Source organism: Apis cerana, linkage group LG5 (assembly GCF_029169275.1).
Source record: "Apis cerana isolate GH-2021 linkage group LG5, AcerK_1.0, whole genome shotgun sequence".
In the NCBI taxonomy this organism is placed as follows: Eukaryota; Metazoa; Arthropoda; class Insecta; order Hymenoptera; family Apidae; genus Apis; species Apis cerana.
The window spans coordinates 8,162,496-8,183,666 of NC_083856.1; the positions used below are offsets into that span (position 1 = coordinate 8,162,496).

Below are 21,171 nucleotides of genomic sequence, written 5' to 3' on the forward strand. Positions count from 1 at the left end.
CGCATCGTGGCGAGCCTGTAGCAAGGTGAGCGTGGAGAATTCTCCGGCTGGCCGGAGAGGAGGAATGAAAGGCAAGCGAGGCAACAACGCTCTAGCACCGGCAAGGAGGAGGTAAATCCCGCTCACCGGTGCACTTCACCTCCGGCCTCGGCACGGATCGCGACCGACCAAGTGAACCGACCAAGTGGACACCGTGTATATCTCGTTTGTGCTCCTATTTATCGCTTGTCCATTGATCGATCGGAGATCGATCGATCGCCGGCCGTCCTGTGTTTTGTTCGCGCGTTTCGTTTCGAATCGTGTTGCACGATTCGATCGAGTGGCAAGATTAATCGCGAGTGCGCGATTGTTGGTGTTCGAACAGCGTTTCAGAGGGGCCGTGGTCAGAAGAATGCGGTAGGATGCGTATCCAGGAAAGATGCTTTCTGCGCGCGGTCGCAGGACTTTGCCTGATAGGCGGGGTCGTCGTCGCTTCGACGTCGCCACTCGACGTCGAGCCATCGATGCAAACCACCACCGGTGAGTTTTTCCCGCACTCCTTCATTTTTCCACCCCGACACACGTCCTCTTGCCTCTCGTGCACGGAAGCCATGATCTTTCGCGATTCGCTCCGCCTTTTTTAGCGCGAACCACCTCGACCGAGATGAAACTCGAGTCGCAATCGTTTGTAATTTAATCGAAAATTAAGGTTCTTTTTAAAATTATTCGAGGAAGATGTATATTTATATCGAATGTTTACGATGTATTCGATCACGACTCTTTGATTGATCCAAAAATTGGTAAAAGAATGTATAAAAGTAGGTAGAAGGGAGAAGGGAGAATTTGTTGCGTAAAGAAAGGTTAATATGCCGAAGACAGGCATGAAACGTAACTATAGGAGAAGAACATCGTTCTGAGACGGCCGATCGGTGTTCTCATAACGGTATACTACGTGAAACTGGCGAAAAATTCTATCACGTCCTCGTTCGAGTACACTGATGTCATCCTCGCGAATAAAATCGGAAGAAATAATTATAGCGTTTTTTTTTTTTTTTTTTACGAAGGATCAAAAGAAAAAATACATTTTGCCAATCATGGAGGAGTATCAATTCGTAAAGACGTCGTTCAGATCATTCGCTAACATCGATAGAAATTGAATTGTATCCTCTCGATTTAATATCAGAAACTTTTCGACCATTCGACCACAAGAATTTGAATCTTTTCAAAAAATTCAATCTCATAGCGAAAAAATTTTTCTCTTGAATTCGTTGCTTTATCCGTGTTGAGTAAAATTAGCATCAATGTTGCGAAACGCAAAACCGGTTTTTGATTTCTCTCTAACAAATTCAGAGCGTATAAATATTGAAAAATGGCTTCTCAATCGCCTAAATATATTTATATCACGTTGAGTCGATGAATCGGCAAGTCGAAAAATAAAAAAAATAGAAAATAAGAAAAACTGCATTTATAGAAATGATTAAAAGTGGCGCGCGTTAAATCGATTGTCGACTGCACGTGATCGAAAGGTAAACAGACCAGAGGGGGCTGTAATGTACGAGGGACAGAGACGCGATGCGTGTTAACGGTAGCTTTGGATCCAGTTGGTGAACTGGTCGACACGTATTCGCCGCTATGAACGTCCTTGGGAAAAAATAAAGTCGAATCGATCGATGGAACGCGAGAAGAGAAAGAACACGCGGATCACGAGAGACGAAAGGCTGAGAAGGATCGAGCGTTTTCGATGACAGATGGATCGATCGAATCTTCAACTATGACGATTAATACAAAATTTGTAAGTGGAACGAATTTTTGATTAAATCTCGTTACATAATTTTGACATTTATAAATCGAATAAATTTCTTCAAATTTCGTTACATAATTCTATTATTTGTAAATCAAATGGAATTTTTTTTTTGTTACACAATCCTATTAATTGCGAATCGAATAAATTTTACGTTAAATTTTAAATTACGTAATTCCAACGTTCATAAATCGAATAAATTCTCGTTTCATAACTCATAATATTTGTAAATCGCACGAAATGTTTTCCTCTAAATTTTTCACTAATAAAAGATAAGGATTTTCTACTAATAAAAGACAAAAATTTCTTGCGTATGAACTGTTGACTTCTCGAGTTATCGTTCCCTCGATCGTACAACTGACGACGCTTGTCACGCATACTAAACCAACTATTGAAGGTAATAGGCAGGTAAGCGTGATTCAACCGGAGTTCCTCGGTCGAAAATAGTTTTGTCAATAACGAAACACGGTGACTAACCGTGGCACAAATCGAATGATGAAGGGGAACGTTTTATTTAACTGGAATCTATCTTCTTGATGTAATTTCGAGCGAGCAGATGGATCGTATCCAATGGAATTTAGGTATAACCACCTTTCTCTTGTGGAGAAGACCTCTTTCCTCATCGGTCACGTTTTTCTTCTTTTTTCAACTTGATCGAGCACGGCCGTTGAATTCGTTTCCGATTGTCTGCCATCGCACAATGGACGAGATTATTAACGAAACAATGAGACGAATTTCACGCGGTATGTAGGTTATTCTGGTGAAGTTAACGATTGTTCATTCAAGTCAAAGATTTTATAAAGAATGAAACTTGATAAAGATTGAGTAATTGAATTATAGAAGCGCGAAATAATGCGGATAATAACGAGTTCGCGATGCAAATTGATTTTTTAATCCTGCAATCGTTAAATCAATTTTTTTTATCGATACATTCATAAGTAAAATTTGTGCAAAATATCGATTTTTTTGATACGTACAAAAAATAATTGTAAATTGACGAAAACTGCAACGAAAGTCAAAGAGAAGTTCAAAAACTATTTTATATTTTTTTATATTAATATTTTTTTAAAAGAAAATCCATGATGCAACATCAGGAAATTCTTGTAACGGGTTTGTGATCATTCACGATACATAACGTATTAACCCAGAAAATTATCTCATTTTCGAATATATATATATATATATATACTAAATATTATATTAATATTACATAATAATATAATAATATTAAATATACTAAAAGCAGACATTTGTAAATAAATATATCGATAAGTTTTTTTACGTGATATGAAGATAAAGATAAAGAGCAAATCTGGGAAGATCCCAGATTAAATCATTCAATAAAAACACAGAGTTGATGCATCTCGATGATACATTTATCAAGAACAATATGGAAATGTATTTATCTGATCTAAATTGAACGATCAACGTAACCGTACACATTCTGTCCCGTAAAACGAGAACGAAAGATTTTTTAATTGCATCCCGAGCAAGGTAATCGCAGAAACTTGTCCTTCGGCTGGTTTGGAAAGGCTCGCTCGTATCCTCTCGCGCGTTGCACCATCTTGGAAAAGTTGCCGGGTGTTGTCTCTTCTAACAAGAGGAGGTTAATTAAACGACGATTACACTTCTGTGATACGTATGTATAATCATTTCCAATTCGCGTAATACCTTCAGACTTTCTATTTCGTGTTGCATGGTTAATCCCACGCGAGAATCGTTCCAATCTCGCGCGTTCGCACGTCCAACGATCGAACGAAACGATCTCGGTTTCTCGGTTTCTATTCGATCTCCTTGATCGTTGTATGTGATTGTATCGTTTTTCTGGATTATCTTGCTCGAACCGTGATCATTCGTTCTACGTTTTTTTCGATACCGTTATACTCCCTTGAAGAATCGATTTATATTAATTTTTGCTGATCACGTTTAACACCAAAGAATAGTTGAGGATCTTGAAAAATTTTAAGGAAATTAATGAAAAGATTGATTATAAAATTTTTTTTATTCGACATTAAAAAAAAGCATTAAATACACAATTTATTTTTACAAAATAATCCTTCCTAATTCTTTATATTTCAATTTTTAATAATTTTTTGGAGTTGCTTTCGATTTACATCAAAATCTCTTTATATTATTTAATTACAATATTTTTTTACATACACGTGATAACCGAAGGAAAATCAAAAATGGATTGGATACAAGATTCTCGATTCCAATCACGAAATAATCCTTTCCTACCAAGGAAAAGAAAGTATCGGTGTATCTGGTCAAACGGTCAAACATGACGCTATAACGGGTGTCACGACGAAAAGTTGCTTTGTAACCAATTAACTAATTGCCACGATATTCATTTCATCGACATAACGAAGCATGGATGCGTGTTATCTCGATTACTATCGCGTGATAAAAGTATGGTACAAACCGAGTCTAAGAACGAAGGAAGCAAGAGCATGTTGCGAAATTACCGCACAGGTAAACCGCAGACTAATGGGGATCTCCAAAGTCTCATAAACGCTGTACTTGGCGAAGTAACCTGGTTAACGGTACTATAAATATGCGAGTGAACGTATATTCCTTCCTTTATATTCCTAACACGATCCCGGTCCCCTTGATATCTTTGTTACGGCAACAACAACATCACAATGCTATCCTCCAGTATCATCTACATAACCTGTTCATCGGTGCTCGAAAAACAATGATCGGCGTACGATTTAAAATCTCTACCACCAACTTCCTGCTCGTGGATCGTTTCACCTTTTTATCGTGTCCACATTTCCAATTCCGCCTCAAGTTCCACGCGATTCAGATAAAAAACGCGAAGCATCGTCGTTAATGGTAATTACCGTGATTAAATCCGAGTCACAGAGCTTCCCGCCTCATTGTTTCTCGACTTTCACTTAATGGTCACTGGACACCGATGTCCCGCGGGGCACGTTAATTAAGTTATCGGTGCACCGCCGCTCTATTTGCCAAAAGCGTTTCATTTTCCAACCTGCTCGCCCAACTTTCCCTCGATCGGCTTTCTTGCGTTATTCTCGGCCACGCAAGAACAATGGGACGAAATGTTCGATGCTTAACGGACGAGAAAAGAAAGAATGCATCGGTGGAAACTGTCATTTCGACAACAACGACAAACAAGCGCCTCGTGACTCTCTCCTCGTGCATTGCGAGTTAATTCGAAAAGGATATGGTACATTTTTCGGTTTGAGTATCCGAAAACGTCGATTTGTAGGTGAAGCAATTTCTAGTAGAAAAAGCATGGATGATTATTCTTTATTTTTTTATTTTTTCGATTAAAAATATCTTTGAAAAACGTTGCAGAGAAAAGTAATTTTACGATAAAAAATTTTAAATCGTTATAAAATTTGCGTATCTATATTTATAGTAATATAAATGACTGCGGGTATTTATTTAATTATATGCAAATGATAATACAACTGTTAAAGTCGTGAAAACGTATTTCTAACCAGTTGACGCTTGGAAACTTTGATGCCCGCATAACAGCGATCGTTCGAGATTATTATACTATATTTTATTTCTATTTGAAATGTGTAGTCATAGTATAGGAAATAGTAATTTCATAAAAAGAGAAACGTCTTGTCTTGTATATCATGAATATGTTTAAATTAAATTACAAAGATCCGCCTACTTCGAGATACTATATACATTTAATGTCTTTTAAATCTTTGAAAGTATGCTTTGATCAATTTACGATTTTTTGTAAGTTGGTAAAAATATAGAATATCGAAATCAGAGTATCGAACTGTTATAGTCTCTAAACATGCTGCAAAATAGACGAATCGATTGCAACACGAAATATTTGCGGCTGATCCTGTTATTTCAGCTTTATTCGTGTTAGAGAAAGGGCGAAGTAATAGAGTGAAAGCACAAATGCGATTCAATTCTACGTCAAAATAAAGATATTTTTTTCTCGCAAAAGCAGTCAAAATGATTTCGACGAGTTAAGAAGTGTATTTATACGCGTAACAGTGAGAAATATAAATGGATATTTATTTACTGAATGCATCGCTTTCAAGTTTCAATAGCGTGAACAATAATTGCGGCTATGGATAAACCGACGATTTGATTTCTAATTAAGAAAAAATTTTTCATAGAAAAGGCCGAAATTTTTCTGGTGAAATTTAGAAATTCCGCGCTAATTTAATTTTGTTTATGTTATTCGATGAAGATAAAAAAAAAAAAAAGAAAAAAAAACGGAAATAACTCTGTACTAAAGGTACATATAATCAGAATCAAATCTCATCGTGAAATCTTACAAATTCTTTTTTAATGTCCTTCGGCTATTTTTTCACTATTTAACAATATCATGATAAATAGTACGATTGCGAATTCAGTATCGTAATAGCATCGATGAGGACGAATTATGAACTTATTCATGATTTCACGATTTGAAGTTCAATCTATAGATCTTGAATTTTGTGCAACAATCATTTACGAGAAAAAAAATAAAAATTCAAAATTGTGAAATATTAAAAACGAAGCATCGAAAAAAAAATCAAACTTATAGATTTTTTTATGAAATAAGCAGCTGAATGACGAACTATTAATGAATGATAAAAAATCGTTCATTATATATTATGATTCTTCGATATGTCCACAATCTAATCATTTTCAGAAAATTTTTTTTTACGAATATTGTACTTTAAACCTGTCTTAGGTAATATACGAATTCCTGTTCGAGGAACAGGTTACCATCTTGGAAATGTTATTTATCCAATCACCACTGATTTTTCATCCATCCTTGTTGAACGTAGAAATTAAAATTAAAATTAATTATTATTTTTTCATGATATTCCAACGAGTATATATTATCGATTAAGCAAAAATTTATCTACTGTTATATCTCTTGAATTTTAACAATTTTAAGCATTATTATATTTATTGCGCTTTCTGGAATGATTATAAATATATCAATGTTTTCTATAAAAACAATTAATTTCGATGCGATTGAATCGTTATTTCAGTGAAAGTGAAATATTAAGAAGGATTAAAATATAAAATAAATCAAAGAATCTGATCGCTAATGGTGAAAATTCATGATTTCTCAGTCGCGCTCGTAATCAGCGTGATCGACGAACCGTGGAATTGATTAATCGCGTGTCGATTAACTGGAGCAAAAAAACGGAGCATATGGATCAAGAAAGAACCGTTCGTTACAATAGATCGTCTTGTGCTAGCAGATAATCGCGCAACAAAGAATCGATTAAAGACATCTGTTGAAACGCAAAAGATTATGAGGGAATATTCATAGAAATGAATTTTTTTCTTTTTGTATTTAGTTTTCAGAAAACAGAATGATAAGGAATGTACAAATGTTCAAAAAAATATTTTTTCCATATCGAAAAAAAGGATCAAAAAACATTGTTCGTAGAAAATGTAGAAAAAAATGTCTCTCAGAGAAAAATCTGAATAGTTAGCAAAGTGAAATGTAACACGTAAGTACATCGAGTAAAACTATAGTCGAGCAAGTAGCGCATGCAGATAGCATACAGAGATTCCGCAACGAAATCTTTGAAAACACTTTTGCCATTGCACATTATAATTCACAGAAGTCGAGTTTCTTTATACATTTCCTTTACGCAACCCTCGAATTTTCTCTCATGAATTTTTCGTATCTCTATTGCCAATAACAGAGAGTTAATAATTTAAAACAGGAAGTGAGACTATTCTTGAATAAATAGAATGTAAAAGATTCGAAATGGCAAGACAAATTTCCCCTTTTTTCTATGTTGAAGAGAAGAAGGAAACTATGATGAAACTATGATTAATATCGAAAGATACTCATTAGCTACTCATCGTTCGTTCGAAAAATAGAAAAAAAATGATGACCGACGAAACGTGATGTATGGAACGAAGTAATGATCGTGCAACGAGTAACAAGTAGGATAGGATACCGTATAGTCAAAGGCACGTTTGGTGACCGATTATTTTAACCTCTCATCTTCTCACTTGTTTTTTATCTTCTGCTTATCCACTCTTATTTTCCATTTTTTTTTAATTTATCCTTTTTTTCCTCATATAATCGATTAAAACTCGAAATATTTTTAACTTCTTTTTAACTTCTTTAACTTAACGTCTCCGATTTTTGATTTTTGAGAGATTTTTTATTCCATTCGAATAAGATTCTTTCTTTCGTTGTTGAATTTATATCGAGCTACACGAATAGTTGCTTTTCTATCGAGAAGCAGCATAGTTCAAGGTCTCTGAGAAATGACAGAAGCTGTTTCAGAAGTTTCTCTACCCACTTTACAGGATAGATTACGAGCGGTGGTTCCGTGAACGCGAACCGGAACGTAATTCCCGCTGTGAAGAAGACATGCTGTAAGAAGTAACGTGATTAGCCTGCTCGAAACTGAAACTTGCACTAACTTATTCGATGAATTTATCAAGGCCGTAGAAAGCTCTTGACATTAAAAATGACAAAGTTAGAAATTGAAGATTAGATCTTGATAATGATCTTCAAAAAATATAAAAAAAATTAATATGTATTTATTATCATAGCTAACTGAAAGATAATATTTAATTTAATTTCGTTTTTTTCATCAAATTCTACTCTTTAATACAAAGTACTTTTCTTTTTTTTTTCTTTCGAATCTATTGAGATACAATAAATTTTTTTAATTATTTTTTCTACTTCTTATACTATAGACTCATTATAATTTAATGAATTTGACAAGATCAATTGCAACGCTAATCAATTGCAAAGAATATAATACTAAGCTATAATACTAAATAATTTAGGTTCTGATTAACTTACAGTTAGCATGATTTTTCACAATTTGATTTTATAAATATTAATAATAATTAATTCTAATTGTATTTATAAACAGAGAATACACGAAAACAAAGTTACGTAGATTGCTCACTTATTAAAAAAAGCGTTGTTTCTAAAGAAATCATGAACACGAATTACAAATAGTTTCTTCTGTCAAGTTCAATTACGTAATGGCGTACACGAAGACAGTCGAGTTAACAATTAAACGTGGTCGAATGCGCCCGTTCTAGACTTGGGTTTATGGACGATGTGCGACTTCCGGCGACGAGCAAACCGAGTGAAGATCCTCTTAATGCGCGATGAGCGATTCCGCGTTCCACGACCTGCTTTCTTGGCCCACGTCTTCATCAGAATCAAAATCCCTAAAAAAAATAATAATAATATTCAAAACAATCAATGAAATTCTGTTTTTTTTTTTAAAAATATGAGCGATATAAATATCATCAAATTTTCTTTAAGAATCTTTAAGAAGTTCATTCAATAATTGATAAAAAAAACATTTATCAATAAATATTATAGAAATCATAACTTTTCGTATTTAAATTCAAAACACAGCAATGTAGCTACTTACGTAGTATTATTGCACCTTTGTCGTTCCTCGATACGATAAATCTTTTTTATCTGATAAATACAATTTTTCGAATAATCCAACATTCAATCAAATTAAATTAATCATTGATAATTAGAAATTTAATAAAAATTAAAAACATTTTTTCTCAATCTTATGAAGAATATAAAATTAAAAATAATAATTTTAAACAGATGCAAGAGAAGCATCCATACTCTTATCTCTTCTTATCTTGAAGAATTTTTCAAAAAAAATATCTTCAAATTTTCTTCATTTTCTCCTCATACTATCCAGACTTATTTGTTTTTTTCAATCGCGGAAAAAGTGGAAAAAACAAGATATCAATGTTGATGTCAAAGAAGAAAGAGCTAAATTCCTCTTCGGACCAGCTTTGATGCATATGCGTTCGGAAAAGGAGACCATTACCTACTTACGCGTAAAATCGTTACACGTATTCGAAAGAACCGGCCATCGACATCAGGTGGATTCCCAATGACGAGACATGGCCTCGTGTGAACCGGTCGCACCGTTACGGTTCCCCATTCATGCCGCGATAAAAGTCATGGCCGGATCCGACTTTCGATAGAAACCGACCAATCAACGTGACTTCTCGCTCCTGACTGATCGAAACATCGTGTTCCAAACGTGGAAAAGATCGAAACTGTGGATGGATGGAATCACAGTTGTCTTGTTCATTTACGCTTGGTCCAAAAAGTGTGATAAATATCGATGAAACTATTTTAAAACTTCAATTCTATTGATCAAATTTAGATTTTGGAATTAGTGAATTCAAATACCTGAAATCTAAGTTGGCAATTGATTTATCACTAGACTTTGCGATTATATGAATAACATGATTAATCAAAATAATTGTTTTTCGGCTATAAATATAAATATATTCAGTTCTAAAATTATCAAGTTCGTTTAATTCGATATAGTCAATATAGTTTTATATCGATATAGTCAATAATTTTGGTAACTAAAATTTAAATTTTCTAGTTACGAAGACTTCGTCCTAGTTTTCAAGTAAGAGAAATTTAACATTAACCTTTATACAAAGATTAATATTTTTCCTGAGAAAAATTCACAAGTATTGTAGAGAGATTTTATGAATAATAATGATTCTCTATTAAATAAATAAATATTAAATAAAGTTTAATATACCGCTCGATCTAAATGTAAGAAAACCTCAGTCCAAACGATCGATGCGCTAGATTCACGGAAACATACCTTGCCGATACTGTTACATTATTTTTGTACGGTTTGACCGATCGTTGTATAGCAAAAACTCGATCTCGATCGTGGATAAATAAATGAAAGAAGTCGATGGGAACGATGAGATCGACTAACTTGTTTGACGTAATAGCGCATCCCGCGTTTTCAGCCCCGGATGGAAAGTTTCTCGTCATAATATCACCGGCAGATCTCCAATATTGCGAAAGATCTATGGAAATGGCGATTCTCTGCTTCTTTCGATTGTGCGGTAAACCTAATTGCAATAATGTTAGAAATGAATTCGTAATTATTCTAAAAATAGATACATCTGACGATTCTTCCAATATCATCAAGATATCATAGATATATTGAAATTCAGAATTTATTTCATACAAAATTTTATTAAACTGATACACTGAAAACAAATTGAGATACATTGATTGAAAAAAAATAATAAATATATGAATATTTTCATAGATTTCTGAGAAAACAGTTTGTAATATTTTGTTTAAACTATTTTGTAGTTATTCAGAATTGAAATATGTGCATACGATAACATTAAAGATAGACTATATTAACATTCATTTGAGAATCTGTAGTTATACATAGATCACTGTTTGAATCTTATAAATTATCAGAATCCGGAAAATGTGAATATAATCTTAATATAATAATATAGATGATAATTCATTACGTCAAGATGGATAAAATGGAGGACACACGTCATTGAGGAGAAAGTAACGCGAACGTCTAATGAGTGAAGTCGATACAAATTGCAGTTACAAAACTCAAGAAACGTATTAACGGAGTTCTTGAAAAACTCCATAGACTCTTAACCAAATTTTTCGATTCGATAAGTATTAATATTTTCCAAAGATATATTTGATTAAAATACAAAAATAAGTACATCTATTCACAAGTTGGTTAAATTAATTATGATCCATTGTCTATAACTGACAGTCAAATGATAACAATTCCGATCTTGATGTTCAAGTTCATGAACAATACTTCTATTATCTTATTCCCGTTAGACGAACCTTTTCCTGTTACGCTGTTCTTCCATTAAACCCGTTAAATATCGTTTCAAAAGATAGATCGCTTAATGAAAAATATATCTCGAATTTCCAGGTGCTGTTGTCGAAGAAATACTAGGAGTTGAACCGCTTCGTAGCGAAACGAGAAACCAGACAAATGAACGCAAATCGGAATCAAAAACCACGATCGAGCCAAAGAAAAAGCCGATCGATTTCAAGGTCAAGACCGAGCAAAAATATCAAAAAACATTCAAGGATGATGATTCAAAGCACAGCGAAAGCAATGGCATAACGACCACAACGACAATGGCAATCGAAGACGCAACCACAAGATCAATCGAAATTTTAGGAGTCACGATACCCTTTCTATTTCATGGCGAACCTATCATAACGAATTCCACGATGTCGATGGAAAATCGACAAATATCATCGATAAATAATGATTCTTTATCGACATCGAAAAATATCACGGAGAATGTTCGCGTGACGGAGGAGACGACATCATTCAGAGGAAGGGCATTGAACATTTCAGCACCAGAACCGACTAATTCTTTGCATCCAAATATTACCGATTTGAGCGATGTCAGTATGGACGATGACGATAAGGAAGTCGAAGGTGATTATTATACAAAGTGTTAATATATTGAAACATCATTTTGGAAAATCAATTCTAAAATAATAAACAAGAATAAAAATAAGAAATGATTGAATCGAAAATCTTTATCTAATACAAATTTAAATTTAAATAAATAAATCTAAATCGAGATTTTTGTATTTGGATCTGAAGAATCAATTCTCAAAAGAGTCTAATAAATATGTTAATATGCCATATAGTTCGTATTATCGTTTGACGAAAAAGAAACAAATTCAAATATTTTAATATTTTAATGTTTTAATACAGGTGGCGAATACGTGGCATCTCATAACGAAACAGTTGTAAATATTTCTTCGACTCTGTTACCAACGGTGGATGTATGCGTGGAAGAAAACCGAACATACGCCATTGGAGAGAAAATTGTCAGAAATTGCGAAGAAAAGTGCATATGCGGTGAGAATGGCGTAGCCATAAATTGCAAACCACTTTGCTCCTCACCATACATCCGAGCCAATCGAGGAATCGAAGATCCCTTGTGCCAGGAAAAACTTGTCAAGGAGGAACCATGCTGCGCTATTTTAGTTTGCGCTGCTGATTCAGGTAAGTTAAAATCGACGTGGAATATGATAAAGGGAATATTATAAAGAAATTCTTTTGTAAATTTTATTTTCTTTAGCACCTGAACCGGAAGAGACTTGTATTTTTGGAAATAAAACGATAATGAGGGGTCAACGAGTTGAAGATGGTTGTTCCAAGGTCTGCATATGCGAAGCAGGAGGAAATTTGAAGTGTCAACAAAGATGTCCACCAAACGACACAATCTCAGCAACGAATCAACACGATCGCTGCGTCGTACTCTCCGATCCAAGGTACAAAAAAAATCTTCTAATTTCTCCAGATTCCAAAGTTATTTCTTCGTTCGCTTATAACTTCTTCTTTGTTTTAGAGACTCGTGTTGCACGATCACGCTTTGTGATGTTACTTTGGGCGATCATGAGATCAAACCAGAAACTTCGACCGATTTGGCCGTGAATCTTACGGACGTAAAAGTGTTAAACTCAACGGCGATCAAGCTGAAATTGTCGGCTAAGAATCCACAAGATGTGACCGTAGAGATATCCGATGACAATCACGTATGGAGACAGCAGAAGCCTGACAAAGGTGAGAATTATATTTAAGAATATATAATATATCTAAAATTATATTTAAGATATATTATTTCAAGAAAATTTCTTATGAATGATAATTGAATACAGAGGGTATCATATCGAATCTGGATCCTGCGCATTCATATTACGTGCGAGTGACGGATGGAACTCGAATGGGTCCAGCGCTACAAGTCTTTCTTCCTGCAGAGGTAATCAAGACGAATATCTCGGACAAGATGACGGATAAAAGCTCTTGCAGCCATATGGGAAAAATATACAAAATAGGAGCGGAATGGTACGACGAGTGTATCTCTTTCTGCACTTGCGTCGAGGGTGGTAAAACCGAATGTCTGACGATCGAATGTCCTACGGACTTTGGTCTTGATGCTCTCGATCCTCACTGTTTGGACTGGGAAACTGTACCTCCGAATTTTATTCCAAAACCTCCTCACTGCTGTCCCCAGGTATAGAATTCAGCTCGTTAGAAATCGGCCTTCGTTTTCTTTCGTTGAAGATCTAAAACAAATTGAAAAGATGCAATAATATTACGAATTTTCTTTCATAAAATGTAAAAAATGTAAAAGATTTTTAAATATCCAATTTTTGAATGTTGCTGTGAATATAATTTTGATATAATTATTTTTGGAAAATAGATACATGCCATCGAGAATTCTCTTCGATTTTTAATGTTGCATCGAATGTATTAATTTTGGACGAGAGTACACGAGTCAATAGCTTGCAAACTGCTTTCTTGCATAGATACAAGATCGATAATACAAAGTCTAATGATAACATTATCACGGTCGCAGGAAGTGCGGTGCAGAAATAATGGCTCGTGCGATTACGAGGGTAATACGTACGACAATTGGAGCGAGCTGCCCTTGAACGTAACCGGATGCGAGAAACGATGTTATTGCGAGATGGGGAACGTATCCTGTCAAGCAGCTTGTCCACCAGTTCCTGCTCTACCACCTGCAATTTTACCTTGTCCGCCTAATCAGGCCGCGTTGATGCATCTACCGGGTGACGAATGTTGCTTAGAGTGGAATTGCAGACATCCGACCAACCAATTGCCAGGTAAGCTTCTATAATAGAGAACATAAAAATAGTGTAAAGAACGTAGTATGGATAAAATGATTATTTCGTTAATAACCGGAGAATTGATCCATTTAAACAAATTTATTCAATGAACTTCTCTAGAGTGTGTACAGACTGTGTTTGAAAATCAAAGTTGTTAAATAGATGAAAAAATATTTGATCGAAAATGGAACCAGCCTGTACATCTGTCTAGTATGATTTTGAGAAATATCAGTAGAAATTTGATTATTGTACATGATTAATATCGAGATCGTTCAATTGATTCCTTGGTGGCGGTCGTATCAATATCAGTGATATTTTCTTCCAAGCGATTATTATTGTAAAGGAGATCGCTAAATTGGTTATGGGTGATGCTTATTTATCGTGCGGACCTGACTGGAACTCTCCAGTGCAAATATGATGTCTCGATCCGATACATACACTCAAGTATATTCTCACATTTCGCACCTCTCATTAGTGGACCGATCTCTCTCGCGCCATATTCAATATTTTTCTCATCGACAATACCTACTTACCTCAAACCTAACATCAAAACATTGTACATTATTTATGCTCCATATTCTTTCGTATTATACACGTTATTATAATTTCGAAAAGTGGTTGATTTTTCTAAAATCTATTCTTCCTTAATGAAGGGGGAAAAAATAGGAAGAAACGAATCTCAATCACAGCGATTCGAGCAAGGAAAGAAGAAGCTGTAAATGCATGCTTTGTACGATACGCTTGTACATATATGTACTTTTGGACTTCTTGCTGTAAATATGCATGGAGAAATTCGGACAACTTGGTCGGTATTCTACGATCCGACGACTGCATGCATATGACAATCGACTTTATTACTTATTGCAGGAACGAACGCGACGTTTCTCGGCCCCTTAGCCACAGATCCATTCAATCGGCAATCGATTGACGATAACGAAAGACCGAATAACAAGTCGAATTCGGCCGAATCCAGCCAGCAACCGGATCCTGGAACTTCCTCCTTACGGGAAGATTCGAAAGACGTTCACGCGCACACAGATACCGCCATTACTCATGGACTATTTCACTACCCCATGGATCCTGGACATCCAACCGTACCGTACAATGGACCGTACAATCCTGACTATAAACCTACACACCCTACCGTAGAGAATGTGTTCCATTTACCCCCTCACACCGAGAAACCTCCAACGCCTGGCGAACGTCTCAAAGAAAAGACCATCAAATCGAAGATAGACGCTAAGAAACCTGTCGAGCCTGTTATGAAACCGCATAAAGATGACTATTTTCCCGGCTTGTTGACTTCGGACAAGTTCTTGGACAAGAGTGGTCCGCTACTCACAAACACGAACGAGAATCACCAATTTATTCCAGGTCCCGTCAATCCCAACAAGTTGCCACCTGTGCAGAAAGTTGGCCACGCGACTGATCAGCCGCAATTCGTCCCGTTGAATCCACATCGAGAGATGCTCGGCCCAGGATTCGCAATCGCGAACGCCAACAATGAACAAAGCCTTCCTCAAGTCGATCTCAACGCGCAGCTCGACAATTCCGCGATCGGTTCGCCTTATAGAGGACATAATGGTCCTGATAATCTCGATCCGAACGTGATCGTTCCCATAAATTCAAAAAAGAAAGCTCCACCGAGCGATGCATTCGATGGTGAGAAAGGTAAAACACCGACAGGATTGGCGAATCGGCCGAAACAGGACCAACGAAATCCGAATCAAGAAATTCTACCGGAAGAACTCTATCATCTGATCAATCTTCAACATCCAGGGTTGATCCAATTGGAACACACTCCGCCCGAAGGGCATCCTGGTTTATACGACATCCATCAACAGATATCGGGACAGAAGAACACGCCAAACAATCAGTTACAGAATGGATTCTTCGCCGCAAGTGGCGTGGTAAAAAAACCGGCGAAGCCGCATATTTATACGCAGAAGAACGAAAACGGTCAGACGACATATCACATACACACACCAGATATACCGAATTCACCACAGCAAATCGAGGAATTGTTAGCCCATATCGGTCAACACGATCCTAATCCTGGACCGTTCCAACATTATCCCGGACAGCCAGCCATATCTCATAACGTGGCGAGTGGCCCGACAGCTACTTTGCCTCTTCACATTGACGCTCACATATCGCATTCAGGACTCACGCACTTGAATCATCCACAGTTCGCAGCACAAACGCCTAACCAGTCAGGTTCGTCCCTGAAATCAGCAAGAAATTCTTTTATTCTTGTCAATAATAGAAATAGTTTGAATCGGATCGTATTTTTTTTCTATTTTTTTAATTTTTTTATTTTGGTATTATGCGAATTAATCGTTAAAGAAAAAAAAGTTCAGCTGTATAAATATTCAAGGATCAGTGATCTTTTAATAAATGATGAGAGAGTTTTATAATTGATTTTATTATAATATTTGATTTGCTCGAATTGTTCAAGCTACTTGAAATCGATGAGCATTGACAAGCATTAAGATTTTGCATTAATCAATTCGAATGATTAATTATGTACGTAAAATTTAGATATGGAACATAACATAGCGATGGGCTTCCCGTTACCTAGTGCCATTCCTGGATTCCCTGTTGCTTCTTCCGCGGACGAGGTCACTGTACAAGTTCTCGAGGCTCTTGATGAGAACACTGTTCGTCTTGTTTTCACAGTGCCGCAAGTTCTAGTTGGACTTCATGGACGAGTCGAGCTGCGTTACACCAATGACAAAACGTATTTTATATATATTTTTTTCATGAAATCTCATATATTACTATTTTGAAAAATTATTATTTTTATTTTCTTCTAAAAATTTATATTTTGCAATAATTTATAATTAAACTTTTCCATCTTAAAATATCGCATTAAGGAAACGAAAATTAATTAGTCATTTATATTTTTTCTTATAGAAATTTTGATGTATCCACTTGGAAGTCGCAAGTGTTCGCTCCTCCAAACGATTTAATCGCGACACCGCAGCTCGAATTTGAATTGAGCGATTTGAAGCCCTCGACCGAATACAAAGTAAAAATCACGGTAAAACTGAAAGATCTAGCCAATAGTCCTACGAGCAAAATTTATAGTGTGAGAACGTTGGATAAGCGAACTGATGCGACCACCTTGCCACCACAAATACCAATTGACGCTGAACTTCAAATTGCGGAGACGAATACCACATGGATCAACGTGATGTGGAGAAAATTCACAGAGTATGAGTTACAGTTTATCGATGGTGTTCAATTGAGATACAAGGAGCACGACAATAAAATTTATACCGCTTCACCATTGATTCATAGAGCAGTTAGAAATTATTTAATCGAAAATTTACAATCATCGACTACCTATGAAATTGGAATCTTTTTTGTTCCATTTCCTGGACAATTAACAGAATTGATTAATGAAAAAATGGTAAGTTTCAATAAAACTATTACTAATGATAAAAAATATATCTGATAATATATCTTTTATTTTTATAATTAAATCTATACTTCTCTAAGATTCAAGCAACTACTTTGATGGAACCAGATCAATATTCGTTCGATGTCAAAGTGGAGATTAAGACGATTAAGTCGACTGATGTGGAAGTGACTTGGACTGGTGTACCTTATCCGGAGGATAAATATGTGAATATTTATAGAGCAATTTACCAAAGTGATAGTGGCAAAGAAGATACAAGTACATTTAAAATCGCTAAAAGAGATTCTCACCCGAAAACCATAATTACTGATCTTAAACCAGGTACTAGGTATCGTTTATGGCTTGAAATTTATTTGACTAATGGAAGAATAAAAAAGAGCAACGTGCAAGATTTCGTTACCAAGCCTGGTGTTCTTTTGCCAGCTACGATATCACAAGGTATGAAGATAAAAAAATCAGATGAAACTCTAATAAACGATCAATAAATATACTTAATTGATTTTTAATCAGTAATATATTTTATTTTTTTAACAGGAAAACTTGCTTCTTTGCCTTTTCATGAAGGTGATTATTACGGACCTTTGGTTGTGGTGGCCATTGTCGCGTCTCTTGCTATTCTGTCAACCTTAATTCTTCTAATGATGCTCATGAAAAGACGTACTAGCAGTAAGGCTGATATATCTTCCCGTAAAAGTACATCAGCATACGACAATCCCTCCTACAAGGTAGAATTACAACAAGAGACTATGGGTAATTCATTCTCATTGTTTTAATGCGATAATCATGGCCATTATTTCTTTCGTCGTGTCATTCGTTATATATATTGATATATTTTATAAATATACAATTGCCGACAAGTTAAAAACATATTGTGATTTTTCAGACTTGTGAAGATACCATTACGATATCGAATGGTAGAAGTAAAAGCACCGATCATGAAATGGCTACCATTAATAGCAACCTAAAAGAACCTATTTAAAGTTTTGTAATTTATTATATTACTGTATTTATTTATTTTTATTCGATTTTTCGATTTACATTTGATTTACATTTTGATTATATTGTTATCAAAGGATTCTTAATTGAAATTTTCGATCGAATGAAACTTAAAACACAACGAATTAACGAAATATATACTTTATATATGCATATTTTGATATTCTACATTAAATTATAATTTCTTTAATTAAATAATCGATTAATTGTATTAAAAATTGTAAATAGCAATGTTAAGTAACACTATATATCATACTATATAATAAGATAGTAATTTAAAAATAATTAGAAATATTATTTAGATATATATGAAAGCAAATTTGTTATAATCCTTTATATTATTAACAATTGCTTTCTATGTATTTAATGTTAAAATTTAAGTCATAATACATATTATATATATATATATATATATAATTTTGTTGAGTCTCAATGACCGAATCACATTTTGTACAGTTTATATTGTTAAAAATATTATATATATTACAAATAAGGTGTAATATGTCGTATAAAAATGTTAAAATATAAAATAAATAAAACTGTTTGTAAATTATGAACAGAAATATTTATTTGAAATTTTTTTTTTATTTATATAATTTTTTAACTTTCAATAAAATTTCATTATATAGAAAATAATTTTAAATTCTTAATTTTAAATTCTTAATTTTAATTCTGTTCATATAAAGTAAAGAAGACATAACAGCAAAGATATTAAAAATTCATTCTTATAACAATCTTAAAAATAATCTTAACAATTAATATATAATAAGAGTATTACAGGTGATTAAAACTGAATCAAGCAAATAAAATGTTATATTGCAATTAAAAAAAAATGCAATTAAAAATATTTCTTCAACTCAGATTCCATTTGCAAAGGATCAGTAGTTGGTGCAAATCGAGAAACAACTTTTCCTTCTTTGTTAATAATAAATTTACTAAAATTCCATTTTATATCATCAGTTATGAATCCATTTGCTTGTGTTTTCAACCATTTCCATAATGGATGTGCATTATCTCCATTAACATTAATTTTTTCAAATAGATCAAAAGTAACATTATATTTTTTGACAAACTCTAAAATTTCTACAGAGGTTCCTGGTTCTTGACCACCAAATTCATTTGATGGAAATGCCAAAATCCTTAAACCTTCTTTTTCATTGTATTTTTCATATAATTGTACAAGTTCTCTGTAATTTGTATCTGTAAGTCCACAATTACTAGCAACATTAACGATTATACAAACGTGTCCACGATATTTATTCAATGACACATCATTCCCATGAATATCTTTTGCATGAAAATCATAAATGGTAGAAGCTGATTTCCAATTCTTGTCTTGATCTAAAGGTGCTAAAGCACATTCTTCTTTCTTATTATTATCTTCACAATTTTCTCCTATGACTCCACAAAAGAAGAGAACTGTTAGAAATATCAATTCTATAAAAGAAAAAATTATAAATCATAATTTGTTAAATATTCATATATTTATTAAATACTATTAAAATATTTCTTTAATATTAAAATTTAATATTAAAATAATATTAAAATATTATGATTAATATTTGAAAAAATTAAAGCCAAAATTTATTTAAAAAATGAAAAAAAAGAAACAAAAGAAAAGCATAAAAAAGAATTAACAAAAAAGTTTTTATATTGTTAGCTACCAAACAATGCTAATATTATTATAAATTAAATATTTATTATTTAATTGCACATGAAATTATGTTTAAAAGATTAATTTTCAATATTATTCGTAGTTAAAATGCTTATTAAATGTTTATTAAAATATTATTAAAATTACTTACTCTGCATTTTAAATGAATATTGTTATCCTGAAATTTTAATCAATATTTTTATGAATTTTTATTATATTATATATTTATTACAATATTTATTAATTTTTATTATATTATATTATTTAGAAAATATTAAAAAAAAACAAATGAAAATATAACAAATATATTACCTTTTCACTTAGCACAAACGTCTATACGTTTCAACTCGTCAAACGTAAATAACGTTGCTCTTTCCTTTGTCTAGAATTTTTAAGATCGAAACACACTAACCTTTGTCCAGTTTTGTCCTTGAATCTATGACATCGAGGATTCTGGAATGCTCACAAAATAAAATAACTAAGTTTTATTCTATATTCACATACCACAAAATATATTTGCTAAGTATACCATCAGTCGACAACGCATGCAATTTACTAAATTATAGATAAAATACTAAATAGTCGAATGACTGAGAAAAAGAGAAGGATAGAAAAAAAACATGGGAATCAGCGATCATCTTCAGAGTATCGCAAATGAAACACAAAAAAGAACAAAAAATAATATAAAAAAGATAGAATTACGATAAGAATTGATCGCTAGTATTATCTTTGAAAAATAGTATAAATAAGAATTGAAAATCAACGCCATCTCTCGAATACATTTAAAAATATTCTTTGAAATTATGTATTTAAAACTCAAAAGATGATGTTAATGATCAATTTTATTTTTATCATTTTCTTACTATTTTCTATTCTTTTTT

The 21,171-nt window shown here is 33.6% G+C and overlaps 2 protein-coding genes and 1 long non-coding RNA gene across 5 annotated transcripts; 1 reads left to right on the forward strand and 2 right to left on the reverse strand.

Moving 5' to 3' along the window:
- The first annotated feature begins 38 nt into the window (after positions 1-38).
- On the forward strand, positions 39-19,189 carry LOC107994448 (putative epidermal cell surface receptor). Of its 3 annotated transcripts, none has more exons than XM_017051379.3 (13): positions 39-519; positions 11,488-12,009; positions 12,295-12,588; positions 12,665-12,857; positions 12,935-13,149; positions 13,245-13,600; positions 13,946-14,213; positions 15,084-16,433; positions 16,758-16,956; positions 17,133-17,631; positions 17,721-18,078; positions 18,175-18,365; positions 18,524-19,189. In XM_017051379.3, exons 1-13 carry the CDS (start codon positions 402-404, stop codon positions 18,617-18,619), a joined length of 4,659 nt encoding a protein of 1,552 aa, XP_016906868.1. In that variant the 5' UTR covers positions 39-401; the 3' UTR covers positions 18,620-19,189. The 3 variants fall into 3 exon arrangements, with proteins under 3 accessions (XP_016906868.1, XP_016906867.1, XP_016906869.1); XM_017051378.3 differs by lacking the exon at positions 39-519 and adding an exon at positions 10,365-10,627; XM_017051380.3 differs by lacking the exon at positions 39-519 and adding an exon at positions 10,367-10,627 and having other exon boundaries at positions 18,175-18,390.
- Positions 3,763-10,222, reverse strand: LOC114577054 (uncharacterized). Its single transcript, XR_009829700.1, has 2 exons — positions 9,148-10,222; positions 3,763-8,938 (listed from the first exon to the last, which is right to left on the reverse strand). It is a non-coding gene; the product is annotated as an uncharacterized LOC114577054 (long non-coding RNA).
- On the reverse strand, positions 19,179-21,046 carry LOC107994450 (uncharacterized). The gene is made up of 3 exons (XM_017051382.2): positions 20,603-21,046; positions 20,442-20,468; positions 19,179-20,073 (listed from the first exon to the last, which is right to left on the reverse strand). Exons 2-3 carry the CDS (start codon positions 20,446-20,448, stop codon positions 19,475-19,477), a joined length of 606 nt encoding a protein of 201 aa, XP_016906871.1. The 5' UTR covers positions 20,449-20,468; positions 20,603-21,046; the 3' UTR covers positions 19,179-19,474.
- Positions 21,047-21,171: the final 125 nt, after the last annotated feature.